Consider the following 26,378-nt stretch of genomic DNA (forward strand, 5'->3'; position numbering starts at 1 on the left):
TGTACGGGTGCCACAAGATGGCGACGTAGCACCACTTCTGTATTAAACGGGGTTTTGGATTGTCGAATAAAAAGATGCTTCCCTCACTTCACTATACCTACTTGGCACCAAAATGGCACAGTACGAAAAGGAACAATGACGGATACATTCCAGAAAAAAAAAAATAATAATCAAATTTTCCATTCATATTTTTGAACCAATATCATCATTATTTCAGTACACCATTTGCTGCCTTTTTTTACATTAACCCTTTCCTGCACCCTGTAACCTGATAACGTGATCAACTGTCACCTGCACAATACTAAACCGTAATGCAATTTTTTTTTTTCCAACCCTTAGAGAACACCATTTGAGGGAACGCACTACCCTGTCACCTGATAACGTGATAAACTGTCAATTGCACAATACTAAACCGTAATGCAAATGTTTTGTTTTTCAACCCTTAGAGAACACCATTTGAGGGAACGCACTATCCTGGACGGACGAGGTTGTCGCAGAACACCGCAAATCATGCTGAAACCTTCCAGAGTGCGGCGGCGGCGCGTGTTCAGTAGTGGGTACTCGTTTTGCATATGAGCCAGTTTCCGACGACCAGTGTTGAGACTTTCGAGTAGTGACTGCAGTCTTTTTATGAGGTGACGTGAGCGCGCGCGTACGGTATAGAGACCCGAGCTGGCCTGAGAGCTGCAGGCCACACGCGACCCTTAAGAACTTGGCGGAGCGAGGGCGGTTTACACGTAGACTGAGGGGGGGGCGGTTCGGCTTTCAGCACCAGCGGGAGCCTCCAAAGGCCCGACCCTGTTACATCCGTGAGTGTCTTTTTTTTTTTTATATACTCCCTGTTCGAGGCTGTCAGGCCTTCCCTGGCTTCATGTATGTTGGGATGGTGCCTCGTTGAGTCAGGCCCTCGAAGCGTTTGTAAGTGTAGTTGAGGAACACCCAATCCTTGGATTTGAAGTCTGGTTCTGTGGCATTGGCTGGGATGAAAATAGAAGCGTTGAGGGTCAACAGCAGCAGCAGGAGAGTAATTGAGGGGAAACTCGAGGAGGAACGTTTCAGACCTGGTTGGAGGATGTCGGACTCCGGGAACTCGTCAAAATTGGAGGTGTCGTCGATGCTTTTTATCTCGATGGAAATAGCGGCGGGACGCTCTCTGTTGGAAATATTCAGAAAGTGTCATGTGGCGTGGGGGGGCAAATGAAAGCAAAAAGTACCTGATATGCTCCCAGTCCACGGGCTCAAAAAACTGATGGCTTTTGATCTCCTCCACGCTGCCTGCCCCGACTCTGTTCTCAGCATCCGTGCAATACCTGAAGCATTAAAAAAAAAAATCTGTCCGTTACATGATTTCAACCTTCATTCACGGTGATTTGAAGGTCAACACTGAATCGCTTCTGCTGTAAAAATGAACCCGGTTCAGTCATACTTAGAATTGATATTTAGTTGAAAAACCTTGCAAAATATTAAACAGGGTTGCTGTATTTTTTTCTCCCGATTTACGTTAGCGTATTATCATGATTGAAGTAAAATATTAGATCACGATAAAATGCAGGTTATTTCGTCATAAAAAAGTAGTGCTTGTTTGAGCCACTGGAGGGCGCTGCATCCCCGCTCAACAACTTGAATTGAAATTCCCCGCAAAGGATTAAAGTTTATGTCATTCGGCCAAAACCTGGGCAAATATATCACAGTTGCTTTGTGTCTCGCTATTGCAAAACAAAATTTTGTTCATTGACCCTTCCATAGATACATTTGACCCTCAGGACTCACATTCCCGAAAGGCCCTTTCACGCCACAGGAACAATATAGCAATTTGACATTTTTATATTGGCGCATTTATAATTTTCAAAACTCGATTTTTATCGGGAGCAAGTCAAATATTTTTAATTTCTATTGCATTTCGAGCTGTCCTTGCTCCAGTCCGAATTACCTTACAAGCAATTTCTAATATTCAGCCGCCACACTACGGCTGGTTTTAGTACTCACGACTATTTTGGTTTGTTGTTTTCCATTTTCAAGATGGCACCTACCGCAGAATCATGTCCTTTGCTCTCTCCGAGATGGGGACTTCGGGTGGAAACACGAGAGTCTCCTTCCAGTTCATGACTTTCCTATACGTCTCCTGCGGCGTCTCCGAACAAAACGGCGGATAGCCTGAAACGAACGTCATCCTTTCACACGCACGCGACAATCCGTATTTTTTTCCGACGTGCGCAAAACAGACGCGCTTACCTATCAGCATCTCATACATGATGACACCCAGGGACCACCAGTCGCACAGCTTATTGTATCCCGTCTGCATGAAGACTTCAGGGGCGATGTAGTCCGGCGTGCCCACTGTGGAATAAGCCTAAAAAAATAAAATAAAATACAAAAATCACAGAGTGAGAAAACATTCGGAATTTTTCTGTTCGCGTCCCTCAAAAGGGAAAAAGTTTGGACACCTCTGGGCTTTACCAAATGACCTCCAGAGGGCGTTCAAGCGCTCATATCATTAATTTACATGCATTTCAACAAACGGTCCATTGAGAGAAAAGTGTGCAAAATCCGGTTAGTTATGTGCGACGTTATAAGCAGTACGGATTCACCAGCTGTCTCCGGTTCTTCTTCCAGGTTTCTGCTTTCCGTTTGGAGTTCATGTTTTGAAAGGCTGCAGTGAAAAAAAAAAAAAAAAGAAAAAAGAGACCAATAAGTACCGATTGGTTGCACCTTAACATCAGTCGTCTACGTTGCATCAAAATGAGAAGTCGTGGAGCTCACAAAAGTCACTGGGTGGGTTGTGTGTCAAGTTTCTGTAAAATTCCGTTCGGTGGGCTTTCTTCAGTCCGGTGCATAAACCAAAATCAGACAGCTTCACATGTCCCTGTGAGGAGAAAGGGGGGAGAGAAAAAAAACAAACTGAGATGACATGAGTGCAAATTTGATGCAAAACGACATTTGCATCAGATCTCGGATGCGATATGATGACATGCGCGTGGCATCTCTTCACCCTGGAGTCCAGCAGCAGATTGTCCGGTTTGATATCTCTGTGGATGAAACCCAGTTGGTGGATGGAGTCGATGGCCAGGACCGTCTCGGCGATGTAGAACTGGGTGGCCTCTTCGGACAAAGTGTCCTTCTTCATCAGCAGCGTCATCATGTCGCCTAGCAAAGAGTCGACGCCGTTTTATTTGCGGACACGATTTTTCTCGTGTCAAATATGTGCGCACCTCCAGGCAAAAATTCCATAATGAGGTAGAGGTTCCTCTTATCCTGGAAGCTGTAAAACATCTTCACCACCCATGCGCCGTCTGCCTCCACGAGAATATCCCTTTCCGCCCGGATGTGAGCGACCTGCACGGGATTGGAAAAATGAACGGCAACTCATAAAGCATCCGGAGCAGCTCGAAAGACTTTTTACCTGCTCTTTCTCCAACATGTCTGCTTTTCGCAAAATCTTCATGGCGTAAATGTGCCCGGTGTCCTTTTTCTGCACCAAACGCACCTGTCGGGAGAAGTCATGAGAGACAGCAAGTGTCGAAAAAAATAAATAAATGAAACCATTTTCTCCAGCGTACCTCTCCAAAAGCACCACGTCCGATGACTTTAAGCGACTCAAAGTCATCCAAGCCCAGCCGCGTCCTCTTCAGTCTCAAAAACTCGGTCTCCTTGCGAGCATGCTGGGAACGCCGCATCACTTTCTGCCAAAAGAAAGAAGAGAAAAAAAACGATCAGGGCTCCCTACTTGGCAAACACTTACGGTCCTGCGGCGCTTCAAATCCATCTTTTCACTTAAGAGCGCGTCGCCAACGTTTGCAAGCGCGAGCTTTACCTCATCATCTGGTAAGCCCTCGTCATCCATGGCCTTCTCCAGCTTCTTCTGCCTAGCAACAGAGAAACAACAACTCAAGCTACAGTGATCATATCTATATACAGTGAAACTCCTCTACAACGAAACCTACATGGGCGAAAATACCCCCTAGTGTGAAAACATTTTAATGCATGAAAGCCATTCCCACTTTTCTGCTCCCCCTACAACGAAAAGCCCCCCTGGTCCGTTATACGAAATCTTTTTCTCTGCTCTTGCCTCGCAACGAGATTCACTACAATGAAAACAAGCCTTCCGCGAAACTCTAATCCAACCTCAGCATGCCACAGCGACCTCTACTACTTCGTTCGGAAACGGCAACAGCAACCACCACACTGGTTTTCACATGCGCAGTAGTAGTAAGGAAGTTTTTGTTTCAGACGCAGCACGAACGCCGCCTTGCTAAAATGGCGACAAAACGGACCTTTGCAGACCAAGGAGTTAAGAAATGAAAAGCTTTAACACTTGAAGACAGGATAAAGGTAATAAAAATGAAAGATGGAGGAAGTAAAATAAAATACATAATGCAAGAAATTGATGTAAGTGAAAGTAAATGCTGATCGTAAATTTTGCAATTTCTTTCCCTTTTTTTTTCTACGCTGGCTATATGAAGTGTCAAATAAGTGTATGCTCATACTTATGCGCTATTGGAATAAAAATAAAAAGTACACATATCCGTTTTTTGTGTGTATTCGTGTTTACGTCTGAGATCAAATTTGCTACAGTGAAAAGTCCCCTGTTGTGAAAAATTTCTGGCTGCAAACATGATTTTGTTGGAGAGGAGTTTGGGGATGGGGATGGACAAGAGGAAGAAAAAGTTTCAGATCTTGGGCAAAGAATCTTTTTGCATCCAAGATCAGCTCTGCTGTAACGTGATCGATATCTGCTTGCAACCAAACACTCCGACCGTGCGTCGGGCGGCTTTGACACTTGGAGTCGCGCGCGGTAATTGTTTGTGATGGGGCTCGCCTCATCTCGCGCTCCTCGTGTTGGGTGAGCAGCGTGCTGTAGAAGTTCTCCAGCGTCAGTTTGGCCACGGTCACCCGCTCACGGGTGTGGTTGCTCATGGGGAGGGCGGCTGCAGTCCCTCCTGTCATGGCCATGCTCTCCTGTCGGGAACGCACAAAGAGATGAGATCTCAGTCTGTGGTACTTCGTGGTGATAGATGACCAAGAATAAACAATTCGGCAAAAAAAGGAAGCGGGCGGACACGTTCCATATGGGACATCATTAAAACCTTTTGTCAGGATGCCAGTAGAAAAGTATGAGTGGTCTTGATTAGATCATACTGAGATTTAAAAAAAAAAAAAGAAGAAAAAAAAGAATGTCTCTGCAGGCCGGAGATAGGGAGGCCATGTTTGGTCTAGTCCTGACCACAACAATCTCACAAAAACAAGAAACTTCCTGATTTACTTCAAAGGGAGAAAAAAATGTCAGTAAGTGACACTTGAATTGGGAAGTTGATACCAAGTGGAAAATGGGAAGCCAACGTGGATGTTGTGCTGCTTTACCTTGAAGAAACCCCTCCTCTAAAATACTATTTCTGACATGACATTCGGTGTGACGTGTCCGTACCGTACGTATTACAGACAGAGGCAGACTCATGCGCACGCTCCCCCCTTAAAAGGACTTTAAAAGGAGACCTGCCAGGAAACTTTCCATCCCTGAATGAAAGAGTCCAGTCATGACGCGAAGGACAGGAATGGGCTGCACGCACATGACTAATTTAAAAAAAAAAAAAAAAAAAGAAGGGTGAAGAAGCAGTGATGATCATTCCTGTTGCATTCAAAATGGCAATCCATTTCGTTCGCACAGACATCAACAATAACCTTTTTTTTTTCAAAAAGGTCACATTATGCAAGAAATGGGTATAAAATTCACCATTACAATTGTACAATATTGATGTGCAAGGCTGTTTGAATGGAAAATACTGACAATTTTGATGAAAATCTGATGTTTTCATCAGATATTATTATCATTGTTGTTATTTACATCATAATAAAAGGCCTTCCTTACTTTGCTTATTCCAGCCAAAAAATGGGGACAAAAGTATAAGAAATTCCTTTCGCAGGACTGGCTCAGTTCATTTTATGCTCAGCATCGGCGCAATTTCCGATGGAAAGGAAAGCAGGCGGATAAGGCAGATTTAAGTCATGGAAGGAAGGATGCGAGGATGCAAGAATAAAATTTTAAAAAATGGTGTAACACAAGGAAGGAAGGAAAGTGGTTTAAAGCATAGAATGGAATGATGTAAAGAAGTCTGAGAGAAAAAAAACAGGAAAGAAAACTTGGGATTGGAAGAAAAAGAAAAAAAAGAAACTGGTTTAATTATGAATCAAGAGTGCATCTGAGGTAAGGATGGAATGAAGGAAGGAAGGAAGGAAGGAAGGAAGAACGAAAGAATGAAAGGATGCATGAATAAAAAAAGGTGTGAAGAAAGAAATAAAAACTGAAAGAAAGAAGGAAAAAATGGAGGGAATAAAAAACACCGACGGGGAAGAAAAGATGGAAAACATGTCATGGGGTCGGGGGGAAAGTCTAAATGTAATATGATGAAAACATTTGAAACGTACACCTACTTTTAGCCCACCACGGACATCATAAAAATAGAATGTAGCTCACGACTGATATTGACGTCCCTTTAGTTTATTTTCAAGAGATAAGCAATTATTTAAAAGGTTCTCTCATGCTTGCTGTATTCCATTTGCGCCAGGCGAACAGGTTCCATTAGCAAACAGGAGTAAAAATAGCCAGTATTTTATTATTTTTATTTTTTTAAATAACACGGGCTCAACCTACCTCCGTGTCCGGCTCCAGAGTCAAATATTGACTGGGCAAGAGCCCCCCGAGCCAGTGAAAACAAAAAAATATATTGACCCGAAAGCGTCTTTTCTGCCTAAAATGTAGGCAGAAAATGCTGGAGGCTCCACTTATGAAGCTAACTGTTTCCCTTTAACGGGGAACCTCTATAGAGCGACACCGTTAAACATCGCGCTGATATCAAAAACAAAACATGGCTTATTTCTTCTGCCGCAGACGGCAGGCGAACATTAAATTAATTAAAAAAAAAAAAAACTATCTTCATGAGTCCCCCTCTGGAGTCTGCGTATGGCGGTTGACCTGTCTTATTGGTGAAAAAAATGTGAAAAGGTGGCTTCAGTTTTCCAAGGACCGTCGGGCTCATCAGTCGCTACAGTTACGCAATGGCGTAGCTTTGGAGTGACGTCAACTCGGGCCAATCAGCGGTGGAGAAAGTATTAGCAGCCAATCACGCTGGGGGGATTTTTGACAATGACAAGAGTGTCAGCCAATAGGGAGTTTGGATCCGCCCCTTCGTTCGGACGCAGATTCATTAGACCGCTTTGCGCTAATGAAAGAAGTCACTGTTTCCAAGCATTTTTAGTCTTGTTTCATCGTTATTCCTTGATCATAATTGTATTTTCCTACATATAACAGTGTTTTGAATCACACATTTTCATTAAAAATAAAATTTCATTCTTCAAGTTACGTTGAAGTTAAGGACAATAAAAGGTCATTTGGGGATTTGCGATCCAGGCTTATAAATGGAAAACGTGAAAGTGACGTAATGAGGGACAGTTTGCTATAAATTCCGATAGAGAGAGTCTCTATATGTGGGCAATTCCATTCTTTTTTTAATGAAAAAGCAATGATGTCAGTGTACATGGGTGGAGGGATGTGGGCGTGACCCGTTGACACTTTTTATCCTGGGTGTGGTGCTCAGCACAGGGTTTTTAAAATAAATCTCGACGTCAACATTGCCCACCAAGCTATGACGCGGTTTCTATTTTTAATTTTTGGGCCAATAAAGTCTGGGGGCCTCAGGGGTGACTTCAATTTGCTGTTGTTGAAGGTACCCCAAACATGATCCGCGTCACTCTTCTCCTTTTCCAACTTGACATTTTCCCACTGCTATATATGTACTGCTGATAGAATCTAAAATTAGGAAATGTAGACAAGAAAAAAAAATGCCACTTCCTATTTTTTTTTTTTTTCCCTGAGAGGAAAGCATTGCTTGTGAGCACATGCTAACAATAAATATCCTCCCTTTGCTTGTATGTTACAAACTATCTAAACACTTTTGGATAAACAAAACTGTTTATTCACGGTTTATTTAAAAAAAATGCCCATTAGAGCATTGAATCAGTTCTCGGTCATAAATATTTACAAAATGAATATACAGTACAAAAAAAACAACTGCAGCCAGACAATACTGCCCCCCCCCCACCCCTCAAGTAAACATTTGAGTTAGTCTACCTGTGTGAAGTGATCAAATATGGCTTTTTTTTTTTTCACCCGACAGATTGCTCCAGCATGGTTTTGGAGGCTCGCAGCTGAGTGTTATAAATAAGGTCAGTAATATGTGAAACGAGGCCGTTTTGAGCAGGTCAGGATTCGGCAGGCGAAGTCTGGCTAGGTGCGCCGTTGCGGGTGCGGAGCTGAGACTGGGCAATGTCAGCCAGGGCGCTCTGGATCTTCTCCAGCAGCATGTCGCCTCGGGTGACCACCTCTTTCAGATGGGCGGCGGCCTCGTGGTTCTCCTCCTCCAGTTGTCGCAGACTGGCCGCCTGATGGGGAGTAGCACAATCGTGTCACAATCTTTCGGGTTGATGCTGTTTGTGTGCCAAAAGATGTGTGGTTGTGCAGCAAAAACAGACAAACTACAGATGAGGAAATACAGGATATCACCTCAAAAAGTCGAAAGTACAACATGAGCTCATGTATGAGAATTCCAGGAAATAAAAACAGGAAATACTCCAACGGTTAAGCATTCAGTGAGCAGATCTCTCAGAACACTTGTCGCATGCAAAAACAAATAATTTGCCATCTTCACGGCGAAAAAAAAATGCAGGCTAGAATTTAGATCAAGAAACTCAAGTGATTTTAAAAGCAACTTTGCTGAGGTTTTTGGAGAGTGGGATGCATTGTCATTTTTTTCTTTTTTATGTCGCCAGGGAGCAGCACATAAATAGAAAAGCAATGACAGAAGAACTTCCTGGTGGAGGAAATGAGGAATGAGTGTGCATAGCTCCCTCTGCTGACCAAAAGCGACTATTCTTTCTATTTCAGGCAAGTTTGGACAACTCCATGCCATTCGCACATCTGCCCCACAGTAAAGACATTTGTGTCTGAATCTTAATCAGAACATGTCTGTGTCCAGTTTCCATATTTGCCCTGTGCTTGCGTGTTTTCCTCCCAGGTTCCAAAAATATGCTGTTATTTGAAGACTCTACATTGCCCTTACGTGTGTGGAAAATGCTCCCAGCTATCGTCTCTGTGTGCCTGATTCCACTTCTTATGGTGTTGGTGTCACAGGCAACTCCTGCTGTGGGGTGGACAACCACTGACCTGCAGAGCTGCTGTGGACTCCTCGCTCGGCAAAGAGTCGATGAGCACGTCCACGTCTCTGGCCGTCCTGGCAATGAGGGCTGCAAAGAGCTGTGCATATTCTAAATGTAGAAGAAGACAATTGTTTATTGTTTGATCAAAGCTAACTTGGGGAAAAGCTGAACAACCCGGCATCTAAAAATTATGTCTTTGGCAATCACGCAAGGTTAGTCGTGGTGGGAAGTGATGAAGACACTACAATGACTGTTTTGTTTTTCTTTTCTTTACAGAAATGCGTGCTTTTCTGAAGATTTTTCACTTATACTGCCCATATTTGATTATACTTTACTCTAAAGAAACGCCTGTCAGTAGTATGCAGTCCACTCAAAATGGCTTTTTAAAAACAATTCTCTGTTATCCCATTGCATATACAAGTTGAGCTAAGGAAAGGCAACGGAGAGGTGTTAATCGAGAACCTTCAGTTTGGTTTGCAGGCTGTTCGTTGTTGATCGATGTCTGAATATTACTGAACGAGGCAGGCGGAGCACACTGTTGCAGAACCCCGATTGCGTTACAAAACTGATCTGCAAGCTACAAACACAAACACATAAGTTATTAAAACATGTTTCAAAACCACGTCCACACCGAAACTATTCGTAAACACTGAGCAATAGCATACCGAATTGACAGCATCTTGTAATTGCGTTAGCCTATCCGCCATTTTTTTTTTACTGTCTTCTTCGTTTGATAGTCAGTCCGACTCAACGGTGCCACCCTGTGGTTCACCATTTGTATTTTAAAAAATACATTTAATTGTAGCAAATTACGTCCGTATTGGAATACAATATAAAAATACAGAACATTTTGTTATTATTTTCCATAAATTGACATTTTTCATCACGTTTTCTTTTTGTGAATTGTATTTGTAATCACGTGAGATTCTACGAGATCTGCGTGCCATCAAAACCCGAAGACTCGACGATAGCATCTGACAGTATTTTCGTTTATAATCCCTGTTAATCATTTCACGGACCCGTTTTACAAGAACGAACAAAGTCTGTAAACCGTGCCACCGTGACGCGATTTTGTTTTGAACGTGACCACTTGTAATAAAACCTGGAGCCACCTTTTGTGACCCATTTATTGTGGACCGGGCTGTGGCTATAGCTAATGCTAGCTCTCAAACATCAACAGGAAGTAGCGGCCGAGCTAAAAGCTAATGTCTTGCACTTTGAGCTCTCCAGGTAATCTCGATCTTGTTTTTCCCACCTAGTTAGGACGTTTAACAATATAGTGTTATATTACACACGATCTATTATTACATCGCTTCGTTTATATATCGATGCTGCTTCCATTAGCGTAGCATTTTAGCAACTGTGAATACAACGAAGACTGTCCAGCAAAACAATAAGTGCGGCAGCATGCAAAGTGAATGTTTTTCCTCCCTCATAATAGCTGAATAAGTACGTCCTTATTCACTTGATTTTATTTTTCCCCGACTGATTTAAAATGCAATTTAGGCTAAAACTTAGCCAGTGTGTTTTGACAGAAGGGAGTGAAATATTGTTTTATAGCTAAAGTGATACACAGAAGAATAGCATTCCAATCCTTTGGCAGCAACGTAACCCAAAATTGTACGAAAGTCAGAGCGTGCCCGAGTCTCTCTGTAACGTACGAGTGAAGTCAAGAAATAAGACAAGAAAGAAATCAGAGAGCATTTGAAATCTATTAAAAGCTTTGTTCCTAAGGGTGTGTTGTATCTCTTCAGACATGAATTGTACTTTGGAGAAAGTCCTGGCCGACGCCAAATCATTGGTGGAACGGCTCCGTAACCACGACAACGCCGCAGAGCTGTTAATCGAGCAGACGACATTCCTCAACAAGCGGGTGGATGCCATGAAGCAGGTAAGGTCAACATGACGACTGAATTAAAATCACCCCTGTTGAGCGAGAGATACATTTGCGCATTTATTTACCAGTACCAAGTGGAGATTGACACCCTAAACCAGGTGGCACGTCATCGGCCTCGATCCAGTCTGATCCTGGGCATCCAACAGGAAAATCGTCAAATCAGAGCTCTCCAACTGGAAAACAAAGGTTCACATGGGGGAAAAAAAAGTAAGACATTATATTATCATTTTTAACTAATTCTGCTCACTGTTTGTGCAGAGTTGCGGACATCATTGGAGGAACACCAGTCTGCGCTGGGACTCATCATGAACAAATATAAGGAGCAGAGGTTCAGGCTGCTCATGGCAAGGAAGAGGGACGATCCCACTATTATGACACAACTGAAGGAGCAGCACACAACGGTCAGCGGAGAGGAAATTAGCCCTGGCTAACCCAGACTTCCTCACGTTTTCACCTTAACTTTCTTCACAGGAACTCCAAGCACATGCCGACAAGATCAACGAGATGGCGTCCGTGATGAGGAAAGCCATCGAGGTGGACGAGGGGCGGCTATGTCAAGATGAAGAGAGGGTTAAACGGCTCGAGGTAAAAAAAAAAAAACAAACAAACAAAAAAAGCGAATGAGCATTTCGCTCTGAAATTGAAATAATACCCAAGTCATGTTTCTATGCTGTAGCTGGAGAACAAAGGACTGAGAGAACTGCTCGGAATCAGTCGCGAAGCATTCCTGATCCTGAAGAGAGAGGACGCGTCAGACAGCACGTCGCTCTCACCGCCACTGACCAACACATAGTCGGCTCACAAAAGACCTGGAAGTGAAAACGGGACTGACCATCCACGCTTCCACGACAATGTGTTTGGGACGCACCAGTTTTCCTCCCATGGATCCACTCCACCCTGACTGCCAAATGCCAGTGCATCTACTGTATCAATCTCCTCCAGAGCTGCATTTGAACAATCACCTTCTCATTACTTTGGTACTTCTTTTAGGTTTGCCGGTGTGGCGAGCAAAGCCTGTGCCACTTGCAATAACTTGAAAGTATGAGTGAGATTTAAAAAAAAAAAAAGTGTGAGCTTGAAAAAATCTATACGATTATCAAATAAAGTATTATCTCTTTGTTTTATATGGAGTTTATTTTTTCACAGTTTTTATTGTTGGACACTCTTGTAACAGACGAATTAAATCGATACAATAACTGAATGAAAGGAATCTGCCGTAACAGATGAAAATCGTGAATTAAGTCGTGCTTTGCCATATTAATTTAACCTAAGTAAGCTATTTCCGTCGCACTTTTCACTGTTAAAAATCATAAGGTGCATATGATGTATGATGAACGGTTCAGTCCCATCGGCATTTTATCCTGAGACAATCGTTTTTTTGCCCTGAAAAAAAGTAACTACTAATGCTAACTATTTCAAGCTTCAATCAAAACAAATATTTAAAGTCGATTGCCCATTTGTGCAAATTAAAAAACAAGCACATTGGAACCCTCGTGCGTGTCCCCGAGTCAAGAAAGAAGTAAACAAATGAGGAATGTGTAAACGTTCGAAGTAAACTGTCGAAGGCTGAACTACACAAGAAAAGCAATTGAGTCCAAATACATCACACACTTAAATTAAAGCGGTAAAAAGAGTCAAGGCGTTAATAAAAAAAAAAGGTTTGTACATACTGAGCTTAATGTGGCTGCAAATGTGTACATAATCTAAAAATATTGCGCGAGGTGTCATGAGGTAGTTTCATATGCGGTTGCGCAGACAGACACATTGCACACAAATCTTGCACATTGTGGCTTTACACCAGTGCGGTCGAGTTGTCTTGTGTGCTAAAGAAAGCGGTTTTCCTTCTCTGATGTCCCGTGGCTGAGAAATACTTTGTAGCGGTTATGTTCACCCAATGAAATAGATCATAAGATGTGTTCGTGGAAGTATCTCCTTAAAATAAGTTAAAAAATGTGTGTGCCTTTACGGTGGTTCGTTTTGTTCAGCCGCCAGAGAGTCAGTGGGCGTTTCGGATCAAAATATCGCGCGACTTCGAAAAATCTCGAAAAGGGCGCGTTCACAGACCTCCGAGAGGGTCGAAGAAGGAGACCGCGAGCACAAGAACACTCAAGTTGTGTCACTCAGCAAAGCATGTCGATCCTTCGCCCGCGGGGAATTAAACCATCAAAAGATAGGCGGGTTCGAAGTTACAAATGACTGACGGGAGCTTTCGGGATAACCGTTTGCGTCGTGGTGAGATTAAAGGACATCAACAATGATTCGGTGGATATTTTGGCTGTTGATGTCGCGTTCAGTATGTGACGTTCAAGCTCAGGGTGAAAGTAAGTACACCATCGAAACTAGATTGCTTTTACGACGTTGTTTTGTTTTTGACTTAATATGATGTTATGAATACATTAAAAATATCTGTTGGAAGAGCATTACTATGCCAATGTTAGTGTATAATCAACTGTGTATACAGGAAATATGTTTTTTTTTCATTTATCCAGCGTATACATACACACTACGATTTACAATTTTGGGTTCAACCAGACAATACCATGTTTTTCATAAACACACATTATTCTAAAGATACCCCACAAATCGATTGGGTGTCTCGTCAAAATGCCTTAATTGTGAAAGATAAGTGCTGTTTTTAACACATGAGCAATATCGAGACCGTTTCTGGGTCACTTTAATGTGACCCAATACTTATGAACGGTAGTGTATACATGCTTTTGTTTTTGTTTTTTTATTGGAACATAAAGGTGTTTATGTTGGTTAAGGTCCACCACACACACACACACACACACACACACACACACACACACACACACACACACACACACACACACACACACACACACACACACAAACAAGTCCTTATGACTCACGTGCTTCTACTTAAATCAGAAAAAGAAAAAAAAAATTGGCAGAGCTGGAGACTGACTTGCAAAAACGTCAGATGGGATAAGCGCAGCAGGAGCGGAGAATGATCATCCATTCTGCATGCTCTTCATCCTTTTCAAGTGAGGCCCACCAAAGTACGATTTTATCGGTCGGCAAGGTTCTCTGTGACCGGGGAAAAAAATGGTCAGAAACTATCATCTCATTTTTTTCCACAGCTTTCTTCTTGGTGAATATGAATAATGTTTGAGCTGGCGAAACGCATACCGTGGACAATGTGATTCTTGTGCTCGATGAAAACGGATTGCTCTCTTGTGACAGATCGGGTGGTTTTCCTCCCTGGGGCCTTCCAGAACGTCAGCGTGTCGGAGAACGAGACGGTGCAGGCCGTGGCCACCGGTATCCCCGCCGAGGTCGCTTTCGCCACCGTGCAGTTCCACACTCAATGGCACAACGTCACGTTGTCATACAGCACCGTAAGGCCACGACTGTTTTTGGGAGGATTGAGTCCAATTTCTGTGACGTAACCCACTTCTTAATCTCTAAAATGCAGTTTATTCACGAGAGAAGGCAGAAGGAGAATCCGAACATGTGCGGCAACAGTAGTATGGCAGCGAAGCACAAAGTCTGCCTTTTTCTCAAACAAAGCGCGTCTTATTCCGCCGAACAAAAGGTCACATGTCTAGAAGGAAGAAAGAACAGCGCTGCGTGTCGTCCACCGTCGTCCTTTATTTACGACAGGGGTGTCAAACTGATTTTTGTTGCGGGCCACATTTTAGTTACCGTTGATGACTGAAATAAAGAAGTCAAGACGGTTCATTCAACTATTGTTTAAGTTGCTGTAATAAGGGGTTTGCTAACAAGAAAATGCTAACACTATCTTTATGTATTCCATTTGAGAGGTTTAAATTTTGGTACAGATTTTAGCAAGCATCGTGGAAGTTGACATGTTTGATTTGCTCTCGCGGGCCACATAAAATGATGTGGCGGGCCAGATCTGGCCCCCGGGCCTTGAGTTTGACACCTGTGATTTACGACATCACATTTCTCTTTTTCGGGACCGACGGCTGATGACACCCACCCGCATAACCCGATAAAATCACGTCATGTTTAAAACCGACCCAGTTTATTATTTTTTTCCAGGCAAAAGGAAAAGAAATTAAGGTCAAGATTTGACAAGGCGGGGAGATCAGACCCTCTAAAAGGAATTTCACAGGAGGATTGTGTTTTTTTTTCTGAAATTAGAACACGATGAACATTCTCCACAGCTCCGTTTCAAATAATTGCGAAATAAATTAGGATTTATCCGTGGCGCATCGGATAAATTCACTGGTAAACCAAATCCAATGCGCATTTTGCGGTCATTGCGCCGCTGCCAAAACAAGGCGGCGTCTTGTACAAAAGCTGTGATTGTGAACGTCGTCCTCTGCGGGCGAGCCGAGCGCTGCCGGGCTGTTTCACGGTAACTCAAGGTTAACACGTTTTTGGTTTGATTGAGTTGCGGACGATCCTTTTGAAGAAAGCATGACGTTGAAATGGAATTCAATTTTTCAATTAATGGCCGTCATTTACTTGTCAAATAAGTCAATAAGGGTGGTTTCCAGTCACAATTATGTTTTTTTGGGGGTTTTTTTTGTGGGTGGGGGGTTGTTTTAAGATCATCGGAGATCTTCATAAAAGCATCAGTTGATACGATTGTAGGATGAGACCCAAATGTCATGCATTTCTCAATCCATGCCTATAAGATTGGGCCTTTAGCAACAAAAGGGTTTTTGAATATTTTTTTTTTTTTTTTACATTTTAAAATGGAAAATTGATTTAAAAATTTTAAATGTAAATATTTTTAAAAAAATTTTAATTTTAAATTTAAAAAAAGTATTTTTTTTTTAAATAATCAAAAAAGTAACCACATAGTATGAATTTGTTTTTGTTCCCGAGTGCAAATGACTCCCGTGGGAGAAAAAAAAACAAAAAAACATTCAAGGACGGCACAAAACTACCGAACAGCAAACCGACATTAAGTGCATGAACTGATTTAATTTAAACATTTTAAAGTAGGTTGAGGTTGAAAATTCTGCTAACATATTAAACGGCTGGTTAAAAAAAAAAAAAAAGAACAGAATGAATAATGAAAGTAAAATTTTTTGGTCCTTTAGCACTTACGACAATCAAAATGTATATTACAGCCGTCGTTGCCTGGCAACACTGCCCCCCTCGGGTCACCCCTTTGCACACCACTGGCTCTTGCGAACCTTTTCGCTACATTATTTTCGGACAAAATCGATTTTTTTTTTTTGTTTGTTTTCACATCAAATTAACCCTTTCAGGGACAGCGGAATACTACAGTGGACAGCTTAGCAAGTCACAGGATGGATGAAAGGGTTATAACGTTCCTGATCCTGTTGTAGCCGCCGATGGTGTAGTGGTACACACGCCGGACTTGTGTGCGGGTAGCGTGGGATAAGTTCACACCCAGTGACGGTGTGAACGTGGGTGTGAATGCTCGTTTGTCTCTATGTGTGTAGTCTGCTGGAATAGGCTCCAGCAACTCTCCGCGACCCTGTTCAGGATAAGCGGTGTTTAAAAATGGATGGATGGATGGATCCTTTTGTAACTAACTAACGTCCAGTTTTTATTTGTGTTTAGACACCAGTGTTTGGTCTCTCTTCAACGGCAGCGGACACAGGTATCCTGTTCCCTCTCCTACCGGGACAAACATCCTTCACCTTGTTCCTGTTCTCTAGCGATGGAAGCACCGTCACAGGCACAGGCGTGATTCTGCCTTTCTCCAGCACGGGTACGCCATCGACGTCCTTTTTTTTTTTTTCTCTCTCTTTCATTATTTATATCTTTACCCCTTTCTTGCCCCCCGGGAACATTGGAAGGGAGTAACCGCCGTCCCCGAAAAAAAAAAAAAAAAAAAGTCAGCGAGAGAGAAGCCCGACCCGACCCAAACCCGAAGCAAAAAGTCAGCTTGCGGTTCCGTTGCATAAGCTGTGAGGAAGTTGTGTGTTGTCATTCGTGCTTCTGCAAAATCAAAGCTGAAGCACTTTCACCATAAGTTGAAGTGTGTCAGTTTATCTTGTTTTTTTTTGGGGGGGCTCCAAATGTTGGCCGTCGGGTGTTTGATGATCACGCGCCTGCCTTTCAACAGCAAGTCATCATGACATGGCGCAACTAACCCTTCCTCCCCCGACTGCTCCAGACCCCCTACCCGGCGGTTGTAACATCGAGTTTAACCTGAACGTGGACCCCAACGTCTACCTGCGCTACAACCTCTTCGAGACCACCATCCGATTCGCGCCGGCCAACCTGGGATATGAGAGGTATAGTAACTTCACGGGGGTTCCTGCGCCAGCAGCTGACAGCTCACATGTGCCTCATCACGCCACGCAGTTTTTCTTCTGTAACCGTCTCGTGCTCAGTCGCCTCCCCTTCCCCCTTTAACTGATTTCGTAGTCTCCGTTCCAGTTTCTCGGGCGTGTCCGTCAACCGTCACGAAATCAGACGCAGCTTTGTCAAATCAGAAAGCAAAAGGAGAGAAAATGAAACAAAACACCTGAACAAACAAAAATCGGGAAAATGACGTTTTGACGGAATTTTACTCGTCCCACAGGGGCAGCGCTCCGCCATCCTGCGACACGTCCACGGGGGCCAACACGCGCTGGCGCCTGCAGTACGACGTCTACCAGTACTTCCTGCCCGAGAACGACTTGTCGGAACGCAGCCTCTTCCGGGCCGTCCAGGCCGTGGGGGACGTGGACGGCATGAGGGAGAGCGGCAAACGCGTACGTAAAACCGACGCCGAAATCGTCGAAAGTAATTTCAGCCGTTGGAAGTCTTCGCGCTGTCTCCTGCAGATTATGACGCTGTCCTCGACGGAAATGAGCACCGTGATGTTTAGCTCCATCCCCGGCCAGGGCGTCATTTACTCGGTGATCGTTCGAGATCCCGTCCTCAACACGTCGGCGTCGTACGTCCCCGTCCACACGTACGCTTGCAGCTTCGCCTCCAAACTGGACGGCTGTCAAACGCTGGGTATGGGTTGAAACCGTTTTGCGACTTTTAAACATTTTTTTAATTCTTGAAAATAGTTGAGTTTTTTTTTTTTTTTTTTTTGTGCCTTTTCAGGAAAGATAACCACGAAAATTTTCTTTACGATCACCGGCTTAGCAGGTCTTTTCGTCTGCTTCTTTGGGCACCGATTCTTCAAATCAGGTGAGTGCTTTTACTTCATTGTCGCGTCATTTTCGAACACATTGAATCTCAAATTTCTCTATTCTAGTTTTTTTTTTTTTTTTGATGGCACCAAAGCCCCCCCGTCCGTCTAAGAGGGAACTCGTAATTAGCGTCAAGGGAGTTTGTTCAAGTGATACATCTTGAATTGTTGTTGGGGTGGAGCGAAGTTTAGCCTGGGTTGTTAGTGGAAGTGTTGCAGAGTCTTCGCCGCAGGTGCATGCACGTGCGCGTTTTCGGTGCATTTTGTCGTAATTAAATCATGTGTTAGCCAGTTATTTTTAAAATACTGAAAGACATTTCAAAACGTTTTTTTTTTTTAATCACTTATCGTTATTTTTTGACCGATTTGTGACAGGGCTTGATCGTGATTTCCGGAAAATTGCCGGGGTTCACTGTACAACTTTTTTTTTTTTAAATTTACAAAGCCAGTTATTTTTTTAAGGTTTAAAATTCTGAAAGACATTTTGAAACATTTTTTTTTTTTAATCACTTCTCGTGATTTTTTTTTTTTCTGATTTGTGACAGGGCTTGGTCCTGATTTCCGGAAAATTGCCGGGGTTCACTGTACAACTTTTTTTTTTTTAATTTACAAAGCCAGTTATTTTTTAAGGTTTAAAATACTGGTAGACATTTCGAAACATTTTTTCAATCACTTCTCGTTATTTTTTTTGTCCAATTTTTGACAGGGCTTGGTCGTGATTTCCGGTAAATTGCCGGGGTTTACTGTCCAACATTTTGTTTTTTTTTTTTCGCTTTACAAAGCCAGTTATTTTTTTAAGGTTTAAAATACTGATAGACATTTCAAAATTTTTTTTTTTTTTTAAATCACTTTTCATTATTTATTTTCCAATTTGTGGCCGGGCTTGGTCCCGATTTCTGGCAAATTGCAGTGTTTTACTGTACTTTTTTTTTTTTAGCTTTCCAAAGCCAGTTATTTTTTAAGGTTTAAAATACTGACAATTTTGAATTTTTTTTTTTTTAAATCACTTCTCGTTATTTTTTTTTAATCACTTCTCGTGATTATTATTTTTTTTTTTGTGACAGGGCTTGGTCTTGATTTCCTGCAAATTTTTTTTTTTAGCTTTTCAAAGAGCTACAAATGCTTGAACAACGGCTATTGACGTTTCCGAATAGCGACATCTTATGAATATGGTGTTTTGTTGAATTCAGTCCAAATCCTGACATAGCCATTATTATTATTTGAAATTAAAAAAAACAAAATGAACGACAGCTACACTCAAATCCATAAAATGACTTGCCCCTCCTGGTTTGTATCCGGATACCCGCAGTGCGCGTGAGGAAAACCAGTGTGGCGCATGTCACCATGGTAACCGCTTCCCCCCCAGCCGTCACTTGATGGTGTTGGTGTTCACTGGTCACAGTTGACCCAAATCGTCTCGTCTCTCATGCGGTCCTCCTTCATGTGATGTCGCCAGAGATCCAAAAGCAACCCATGATTATCCATCCGCTCGTTTCCAACGTGACGCCGCTCCGGTTTCTGTTTGTATCCCCACCCCGACAGAGTTGTTGTGCATGGGCTTCAGCTTTTCCGCCTTCTTCTTCTTCGTGCTCATCACCAGGACCACGAGCCTGGATTACGACAGTGAGTCGTTTGCGTCCGTCTCCACGTGAGAAAACCGCCAGCCGCGTTACGAACGTCTCGCTCTGCGCTTTTTTTTTTTTTCGCAGTCAGGCTGGCCGTGTCGGCGGTGATCGGCGTGGTGGGCGGGGTCCTGCTGGTGATGAGCTGGTGGCGCTTCGGCTCGGTCATGGCGTGCGTGGTGGTGGTCGGCCTGATGCTCGGATTCATGGTGGCCGCCACTGTCCTCTTCACTCCTCTCGGTAGGAACAAATCCAAAATGTTTGAAAAAAATCGGAAAAAATATATTTTTGGTCCTCCTGCAGGGGACTTTGAAGTGTTCAGGCGCTCCGACGCCGTTTTCTGGGTGACCTTCTGCAGCATCATGATCATCGTCCCGCTCTTCTTCATGCGCTGGCCCCGAGAGGTAACCCGGCGCCGCCTTTTGGATCGTAGCGTTTCGAATTTCAGAAATTGACGCCTTCTCTCGACAGGGTAACATCGTAACGTGCGGCGTCATCGGCGCGTACGCCGTCATCCTGGCGGTGAACGCTTACATTTATACCAGCCTTTCCTACATCACGCTCAACATCCTCAAGCGCTTCCTCAACAACAACTTCAGCGCCGCCTTCACCGACGTGCCGTTCCAAACCATCGGTGAGCTCGTGAATGTCGCTCAACCGAAAACCGGCGCGAGTGGACTATTTCTTGGTTCTTGGAAACATTGTGAAAGCTCTATATAATTATAGCTGTATTGTATTGTATTGTATTCCCTTTAGCATAGCTCCATCTCGTGGATGCATACCGCAACCGCAGCCATGATTGTAGCTTCTATTCTATGCACCTTATAATACGGTGCACCCTATATATAGAAACAGTTTTAAAATAGGCCATTTGTTGAAGGTGCACCTTATACTCCGAAGCGCCTTATAGTACGGAAAATACGGTAACTATCATGACGAATCCAAAGCTATTATAACCCTGAGGTTCTTACTGGCTTTTAAGTGTATTGGGATGCCGTGCTTGGAGAAAATCTTTCTCAGGTTGTTTTCATCGTCATTTTCTCTTGTCTAGACTACATCATGATTACAGTGTGGGTGGTGCTCGGCGTCGCGGGCATCGTCCTGCAACTGTACCGGGAGCGCACGCGGCCCTTCTTCCCGCCCAGCCCGTATCTCATGTGGCTGCAGGAGCGCGAACGGCGTAAGACCAACGTGCTGGACCCGAGCCACCACTTCCCGTCTCTGCCCAACCGCCTTTTGGCTCGAGCGCGGCAGCTCACAAAGCGGATGGAGCCAGCCGGGGAGCACACGCCGCTGCTGCTGTAGAAACCCAGCGGACAGGTGGACGTCGGCCATCTTAATTGCAAGCAAGCCACAGTGAGAATGAGCCGGCGGGCTGCGTTCAAGTGACATGTCGCGTCCGACGTCTAAGTCGCGAGGGAGCCGTGGTGGGTCATTCCATGTAAAATCAACCAACAACAACTTCACGGTCCAGATGAAGAGTCTTTGAAGCTTGGGGATTTTTGGACTGTAGCAAAACACCACACAGCCTCAAGGATGGACAAATGTACCATGGCAGAACTCATGAGGCAGTTAGTCTTGGCAACGGAAGATCAATCTACAGAATACATTTTGAGTCTTGCAAAGGTGCAAACGAACAATCTAACTGGAAGATTGGAGGAATGTTTTGTGTCCTGTTCTTTTCCTTCCATTTCCAGCTACACTTCCAAATTTTGAAGAGAAAACTCTTAGTTGGTTTTACAAAGAAATGACCCCCCGGTTGTTTTGTTTACCGTGCACAGATCAAGAACAGCGCCACTGAAAAGGATCTACAAAGAACCTGGATGACAGATTATTTTAATACCATAAAAATAATAATAATGACAATGTAGCTTTTTGTATGCTTATGTCACTGCACTTACCCTTAAACACAAACTCGCATATTTTCTATCAGCAACAGTCTTGGATGGTTTTAAACTCAGACTTCATTTTCAATTCAGATTAATACTGAAAAATGCACTAAAAATAATTTTTTAAAAAGGCGCAGCCCCCATTTATATGGTCAGTGAAAAACAAAAACTGACAAGTTGGGAAACACTGCCAAAGAAACTGAATTGCACTCTCCTGTGATTTACTGTTTGAATATTTCTCTTTTGGTCATCATGTAATGGACCTGATAAAAAAAAAAGAAAGAAAGTGGTACCCGGCCTTAATTGTTTCTACACTGTTGTGCCTTCATTTTTCCAAGGGTTTGACTCTGATTTTTTTGATGCACTGAAACAACGTATGCGCTTGTTCTATCCATATTTTATTTATCATTTCACATCAACCTCCTGGTCTCAAGATGTTTAAAAACGAATCATATAAATTGTCATTGAACATGTTTTTATGTGTCTGTAGTACTTCGGGCCAGAAATACAGTAAATGAAATCTCATTCTAAAAGTGGTACAAACTAGCGCCACTTGTGCTACGCGGGCTCCCTCTAGTGGTACAGGAAAATTACTGCAAGAACAGCGCCACTGAAAAGGATCTACAAAGAACCTGGATGACAGATTATTTTAATTCCATAAAAATAATAATAATGACAATGTAGCTTTTTGTATGCTTATGTCACTGCACTTACCCTTAAACACAAACTCGCATATTTTCTATCAGCAACAGTCTTGGATGGTTTTAAACTCAGACTTCATTTTCAATTCAGATTAATACTGAAAAATGCACTAAAAATAATTTTTTAAAAAGCGCAGCCCCCATTTATATGGTCAGTGAAAAACAAAAACTGACAAGTTGGGAAACACTGCCAAAGAAACTGAATTGCACTCTCCTGTGATTTACTGTTTGAATATTTCTCTTTTGGTCATCATGTAATGGACCTGATAAAAAAAAAAGAAAGAAAGTGGTACCCGGCCTTAATTGTTTCTACACTGTTGTGCCTTCATTTTTCCAAGGGTTTGACTCTGATTTTTTTGATGCACTGAAACAACGTATGCGCTTGTTCTATCCATATTTTATTTATCATTTCACATCAACCTCCTGGTCTCAAGATGTTTAAAAACGAATCATATAAATTGTCATTGAACATGTTTTTATGTGTCTGTAGTACTTCGGGCCAGAAATACAGTAAATGAAATCTCATTCTAAAAGTGGTACAAACTAGCGCCACTTGTGCTACGCGGGCTCCCTCTAGTGGTACAGGAAAATTACTGAAATTCATGACAGTTTTAAGTGTTGCTTGAGCGCACTCGACGGAAGTGTGTTCAAATCTATTTGTGAGTTAGTTCGAACGTATTTCAATACATTCGAATGTACTCGCAAGTGTGTTCAACCCTACTCTAGTTTTTTACGTACTCGCAAATATGTCGGAACACACTTGTAGCCAAAATGCTACAAACGGAGCATTTTTCCCATAATGCCACGGGGTATTTACTTCCTTAAACATACCCCGTGGCCTTATGGGAAAAAACGTGATTGTAAATCACGCACTGCTGGCATAACAATGCCATAAAATTACAAACGTTGACTTACTGAATCTTTGAACGCACCAGTATAATGTTGACCAAATGCTAAAAAGTAATTTTTAAAATTATTTTTTGTTCCTAGAACAAGCCTGTGATTCGCGACTAAATACCGCGAGGCATTATGGGAAAAAAATGACAAACGAAAAACATGCACTGCAGCCACAATAAAACCATTGAGAATATACACTGTTTGCATAATTTTTGGTATGGATATAATAATAAAATGTTTTTTCAATACATTTATTCCCCAATAATGCCACGGAATATGCGCATGCGTAAATCAACACCACATGGCATTATGGGAAATTGCGTTTCTCACATTTAGCCTACAATTACGTTCGTTTTTGCAAGTATTTTCGAACCTACGTTGGAATGCATTTAAATATTTTCGATCTACTCGTTGGAACGTATTTGTCAGTCAAAACATTTTCACTCCACATTGACAGCTGCACGCTTCCGTAGAGTACATCTATATTCTTTGTATTTACTCACCCTTTTCGGACGACCGCTGCTACCGCATATTGGCTCACACCTGTGTTAATTTATTTGCTTTCCAACTTCCGGCCTCTGCCCTCTTCTAATTGGTGTTGAATTTATTGAGGGCGTCCCAATTTATCCACTTTCATTGTGCTATATGATGCCTGTTGTCCTTTCCTTTTTTACTATTTTACTTACCTTTCCATTCTTTCAATTTATGACTGTACTGTATATGTTTTTATGTTCAATAAACCACCAAGTCAACTCGCGGTGTTTCACCTGCAGTGTTCCATTATTTCCGCAAGATGGCAGAGCAGTACATTAACCCCAATTGGAAGGCCGTAAAATGGTCACCGAATTTTACTGCAATACTTCACATAGAGAAGCTTGAAAAAAAGCCAAATGACAGGCAAACACTAGCTCAGAAAGTCAGGGAAAACACTTTCATCGGTATAATCAACAATATGAACGTTCATTTTAACTTAAATCATGCGTCATCGATCAGAATTATTTTCACGAATTTTGTCATTTGAGACGGAATAAATATACTCATTGCGGGCGTCCCAATCTATCCACTTTTATTGTGCTATATGATGCCTGTTGTCTTTTCCTTTTTTACTTACCTTTACTTTCTGCCAATTTATTACTGTATATGTTTTTATGTTCAATAAACAACACCAACTCACTCTAGGTGTTTCACCTGCAGTGTTCCATTATTTCCGCAAGATGGCAGAGCAGTACATTAAACCCAATTGGAAGGCCGTAAAATGGTCACCGAATTTTACTGCAATACTTCACATAGAGAAGCTTGAAAAAAAGCCAAATGACAGGCAAACTCTAGCTCAGAAAGCCAGGAAAAACACTTTCATCGATATAATCAACAATATGAATATTCGATTTAACTTAAATCATGCGTCATCCATCAATTATTTTCACGAATTTTGTCATTTGAGACGGAATGTTCGATTTAACTTAAATCATGCGTCATCTAGTGTTTTGGACAAGATTTGTTATTGTAAATTAATACTAACTGGGCGGAATGGAAACACCACAAAATGCCTAAAATTGTATTCCCCTTTTATTTCAAAGGCCCAAATCAACCACAAGAATTTGAAACAAACAGTCAAGATGGATTTTGACCAATTTAATCAAAAACAACCACATGAAAAAAAAAAAAAAGTATCTGGGACAAGAGACACAATCTACATTCAAAATGTGACAGAGGTTTCTGTAAAGTGCCAAACACAGAAAAAAGGGGGAGGGGGGGCTTTTAATAATCTGTAAATACTCTATTTATGAACACACACAAACACCACATAGAAAACTAGAATTTCAACACACACGCCAACATAGAGATCATAAAAACACAAATCTATACTGCTTTGAATGTGCACTGAGAGTGATGGCCTGGCCTGGGAAAAGAGAGAAAAAAAACGTGTTTGATCAGTAGTTTATCCGTAACATTTTCCTCCTTAAAAAGTGTTTGTACACACTGTGCAAGTTTCAAATATTTATATATAAATGTATATATCTTAAAAAAAAAAAAAAAATCCCGTTTCACCCACCCATCATCGAATACATTCTAATGCCATTCACTCTGATTTGTGATGAAGGCACATGACAGAGGACTCCATCATGATGGTGCCAAGGTGTCGTGATCCATCACTCGCTGGAGTAATCAAATCATTCGAGTTCCAGCTTTGTCGCAGGAAAACGACACGCGAGACTTTGGTAGCCTGTTCCTCCATTTCCCGAAGCTCACTTTGGACAAAGTATCTCAGAACGTCGCGACTGCTGCGTGTGTAAAAATGTAAACATGATCAGTAACTGTTTAAAGCAGGTAGTTGAGTCAGAAACCGTCGATTATTTCATCACGGAGACAAATCGTACAAACTATCGACCCTTTTAAATGAAATCTGTTGAATAGGATACAAAACAGGGGAGTCCAAACTATCGCCCGATGTTTTATTTTATTTTATTTTTTGGGCGGCGTGTCAGAAAAAGTTTGGACACCCCTGAAACAAATTTACAGTCGACATGTAAGGGTTAGTTTAAAAGGAGCGAAAACAAGTGCTGATTATTATTTTTCCCCCCCGTTGAGTCACCAGCCTGCTGGCGAGGCCTCTCCAATCACATCTTCTGCCTTCTCCGACAGTTCATTTCGAAATAAGGATCTTCACGCTTGCCTCTGTACTGCGGGATCTTCCTGCCGGCGCTGGGTTCCGTCTTTGCTTTGACATCCGGGGTGGTCTTCTGAGGGGCCGCCACTTGAGTGAACTCAGGTTTGGCGGCGTTTGTCGAAGCAGACGGTTTCTGAGTTGCCTTCTGCGTTGTGGCAGTTTCTTTCTGATTGGCTTTAGTATTGGGGGTGGGCGCGGCATTGACCCCTGGGTGACGCAAAGGGGCGGCAGTGCCGCGTTGGAGGGGGTTGGGATCCTTTGCCGGGGCGGGCCCCTTGGTTTTGGCTGCGGTGTCTTTAACGGGTATGAGGGAGGCGGGTTTCGGCAGAGCGGGGGAGGCCGCACGAGCTTGCGCAACGGGCGTCGCCGCGGCACGTGCCGCCACCCTGACC

At 42.7% G+C, this 26,378-nt stretch overlaps 5 protein-coding genes across 6 annotated transcripts in view; 2 read left to right on the top strand and 3 right to left on the bottom strand.

Moving 5' to 3' along the window:
* Positions 1 to 237: 237 nt before the first annotated feature.
* LOC109528864 (serine/threonine-protein kinase 38-like) lies at positions 238 to 7,050 on the bottom strand. Its single transcript, XM_019891899.1, has 15 exons — positions 6,647 to 7,050; positions 4,817 to 4,956; positions 3,812 to 3,863; positions 3,558 to 3,680; positions 3,401 to 3,484; positions 3,210 to 3,333; positions 2,990 to 3,144; positions 2,761 to 2,863; positions 2,589 to 2,650; positions 2,233 to 2,350; positions 2,031 to 2,154; positions 1,215 to 1,310; positions 1,062 to 1,153; positions 383 to 977; positions 238 to 268 (listed from the first exon to the last, which is right to left on the bottom strand). Exons 2-14 carry the CDS (start codon positions 4,948 to 4,950, stop codon positions 853 to 855), a joined length of 1,392 nt encoding a protein of 463 aa, XP_019747458.1. The 5' UTR covers positions 4,951 to 4,956; positions 6,647 to 7,050; the 3' UTR covers positions 238 to 268; positions 383 to 852.
* Positions 7,051 to 7,951: 901 nt separating this feature from the next.
* On the bottom strand, positions 7,952 to 9,973 carry med21 (mediator complex subunit 21). Its single transcript, XM_019891884.1, has 4 exons — positions 9,873 to 9,973; positions 9,670 to 9,784; positions 9,215 to 9,315; positions 7,952 to 8,433 (listed from the first exon to the last, which is right to left on the bottom strand). Exons 1-4 carry the CDS (start codon positions 9,912 to 9,914, stop codon positions 8,254 to 8,256), a joined length of 438 nt encoding a protein of 145 aa, XP_019747443.1. The 5' UTR covers positions 9,915 to 9,973; the 3' UTR covers positions 7,952 to 8,253.
* Positions 9,974 to 10,125: 152 nt separating this feature from the next.
* On the top strand, positions 10,126 to 12,171 carry fgfr1op2 (FGFR1 oncogene partner 2). The gene is made up of 6 exons (XM_019891883.1): positions 10,126 to 10,437; positions 10,962 to 11,098; positions 11,173 to 11,290; positions 11,363 to 11,505; positions 11,576 to 11,689; positions 11,781 to 12,171. Exons 1-6 carry the CDS (start codon positions 10,413 to 10,415, stop codon positions 11,895 to 11,897), a joined length of 654 nt encoding a protein of 217 aa, XP_019747442.1. The 5' UTR covers positions 10,126 to 10,412; the 3' UTR covers positions 11,898 to 12,171.
* A 990-nt stretch (positions 12,172 to 13,161) lies between these two features.
* On the top strand, positions 13,162 to 22,063 carry tm7sf3 (transmembrane 7 superfamily member 3). 2 transcript variants are annotated; one of them, XM_019891882.1, is made up of 13 exons: positions 13,162 to 13,425; positions 14,312 to 14,466; positions 16,637 to 16,787; positions 17,196 to 17,316; positions 17,607 to 17,778; positions 17,851 to 18,028; positions 18,122 to 18,208; positions 19,752 to 19,832; positions 19,919 to 20,071; positions 20,135 to 20,235; positions 20,303 to 20,465; positions 20,883 to 21,167; positions 21,333 to 22,063. In XM_019891882.1, exons 1-12 carry the CDS (start codon positions 13,359 to 13,361, stop codon positions 21,134 to 21,136), a joined length of 1,683 nt encoding a protein of 560 aa, XP_019747441.1. In that variant the 5' UTR covers positions 13,162 to 13,358; the 3' UTR covers positions 21,137 to 21,167; positions 21,333 to 22,063. The 2 variants fall into 2 exon arrangements, with proteins under 2 accessions (XP_019747441.1, XP_019747440.1); XM_019891881.1 differs by having other exon boundaries at positions 20,883 to 22,063.
* A 3,873-nt stretch (positions 22,064 to 25,936) lies between these two features.
* The window catches only part of gas2l3 (growth arrest-specific 2 like 3), a 13,560-nt gene continuing 13,118 nt past the window's right edge, over positions 25,937 to 26,378 (bottom strand). The window contains exons 10-11 of the mRNA XM_019891762.1: positions 26,345 to 26,372; positions 25,937 to 26,280 (exon numbers count right to left, since the gene is read on the bottom strand). Coding sequence (XP_019747321.1) covers positions 25,937 to 26,280; positions 26,345 to 26,372 — 372 coding nt within the window. The remainder of the gene's footprint in view (positions 26,281 to 26,344; positions 26,373 to 26,378) is intronic.

This window comes from Hippocampus comes, unplaced genomic scaffold (assembly GCF_001891065.2).
Source record: "Hippocampus comes isolate QL1 unplaced genomic scaffold, H_comes_QL1_v1.1 scaffold63, whole genome shotgun sequence".
NCBI lineage: Eukaryota > Metazoa > Chordata > Actinopteri > Syngnathiformes > Syngnathidae > Hippocampus > Hippocampus comes.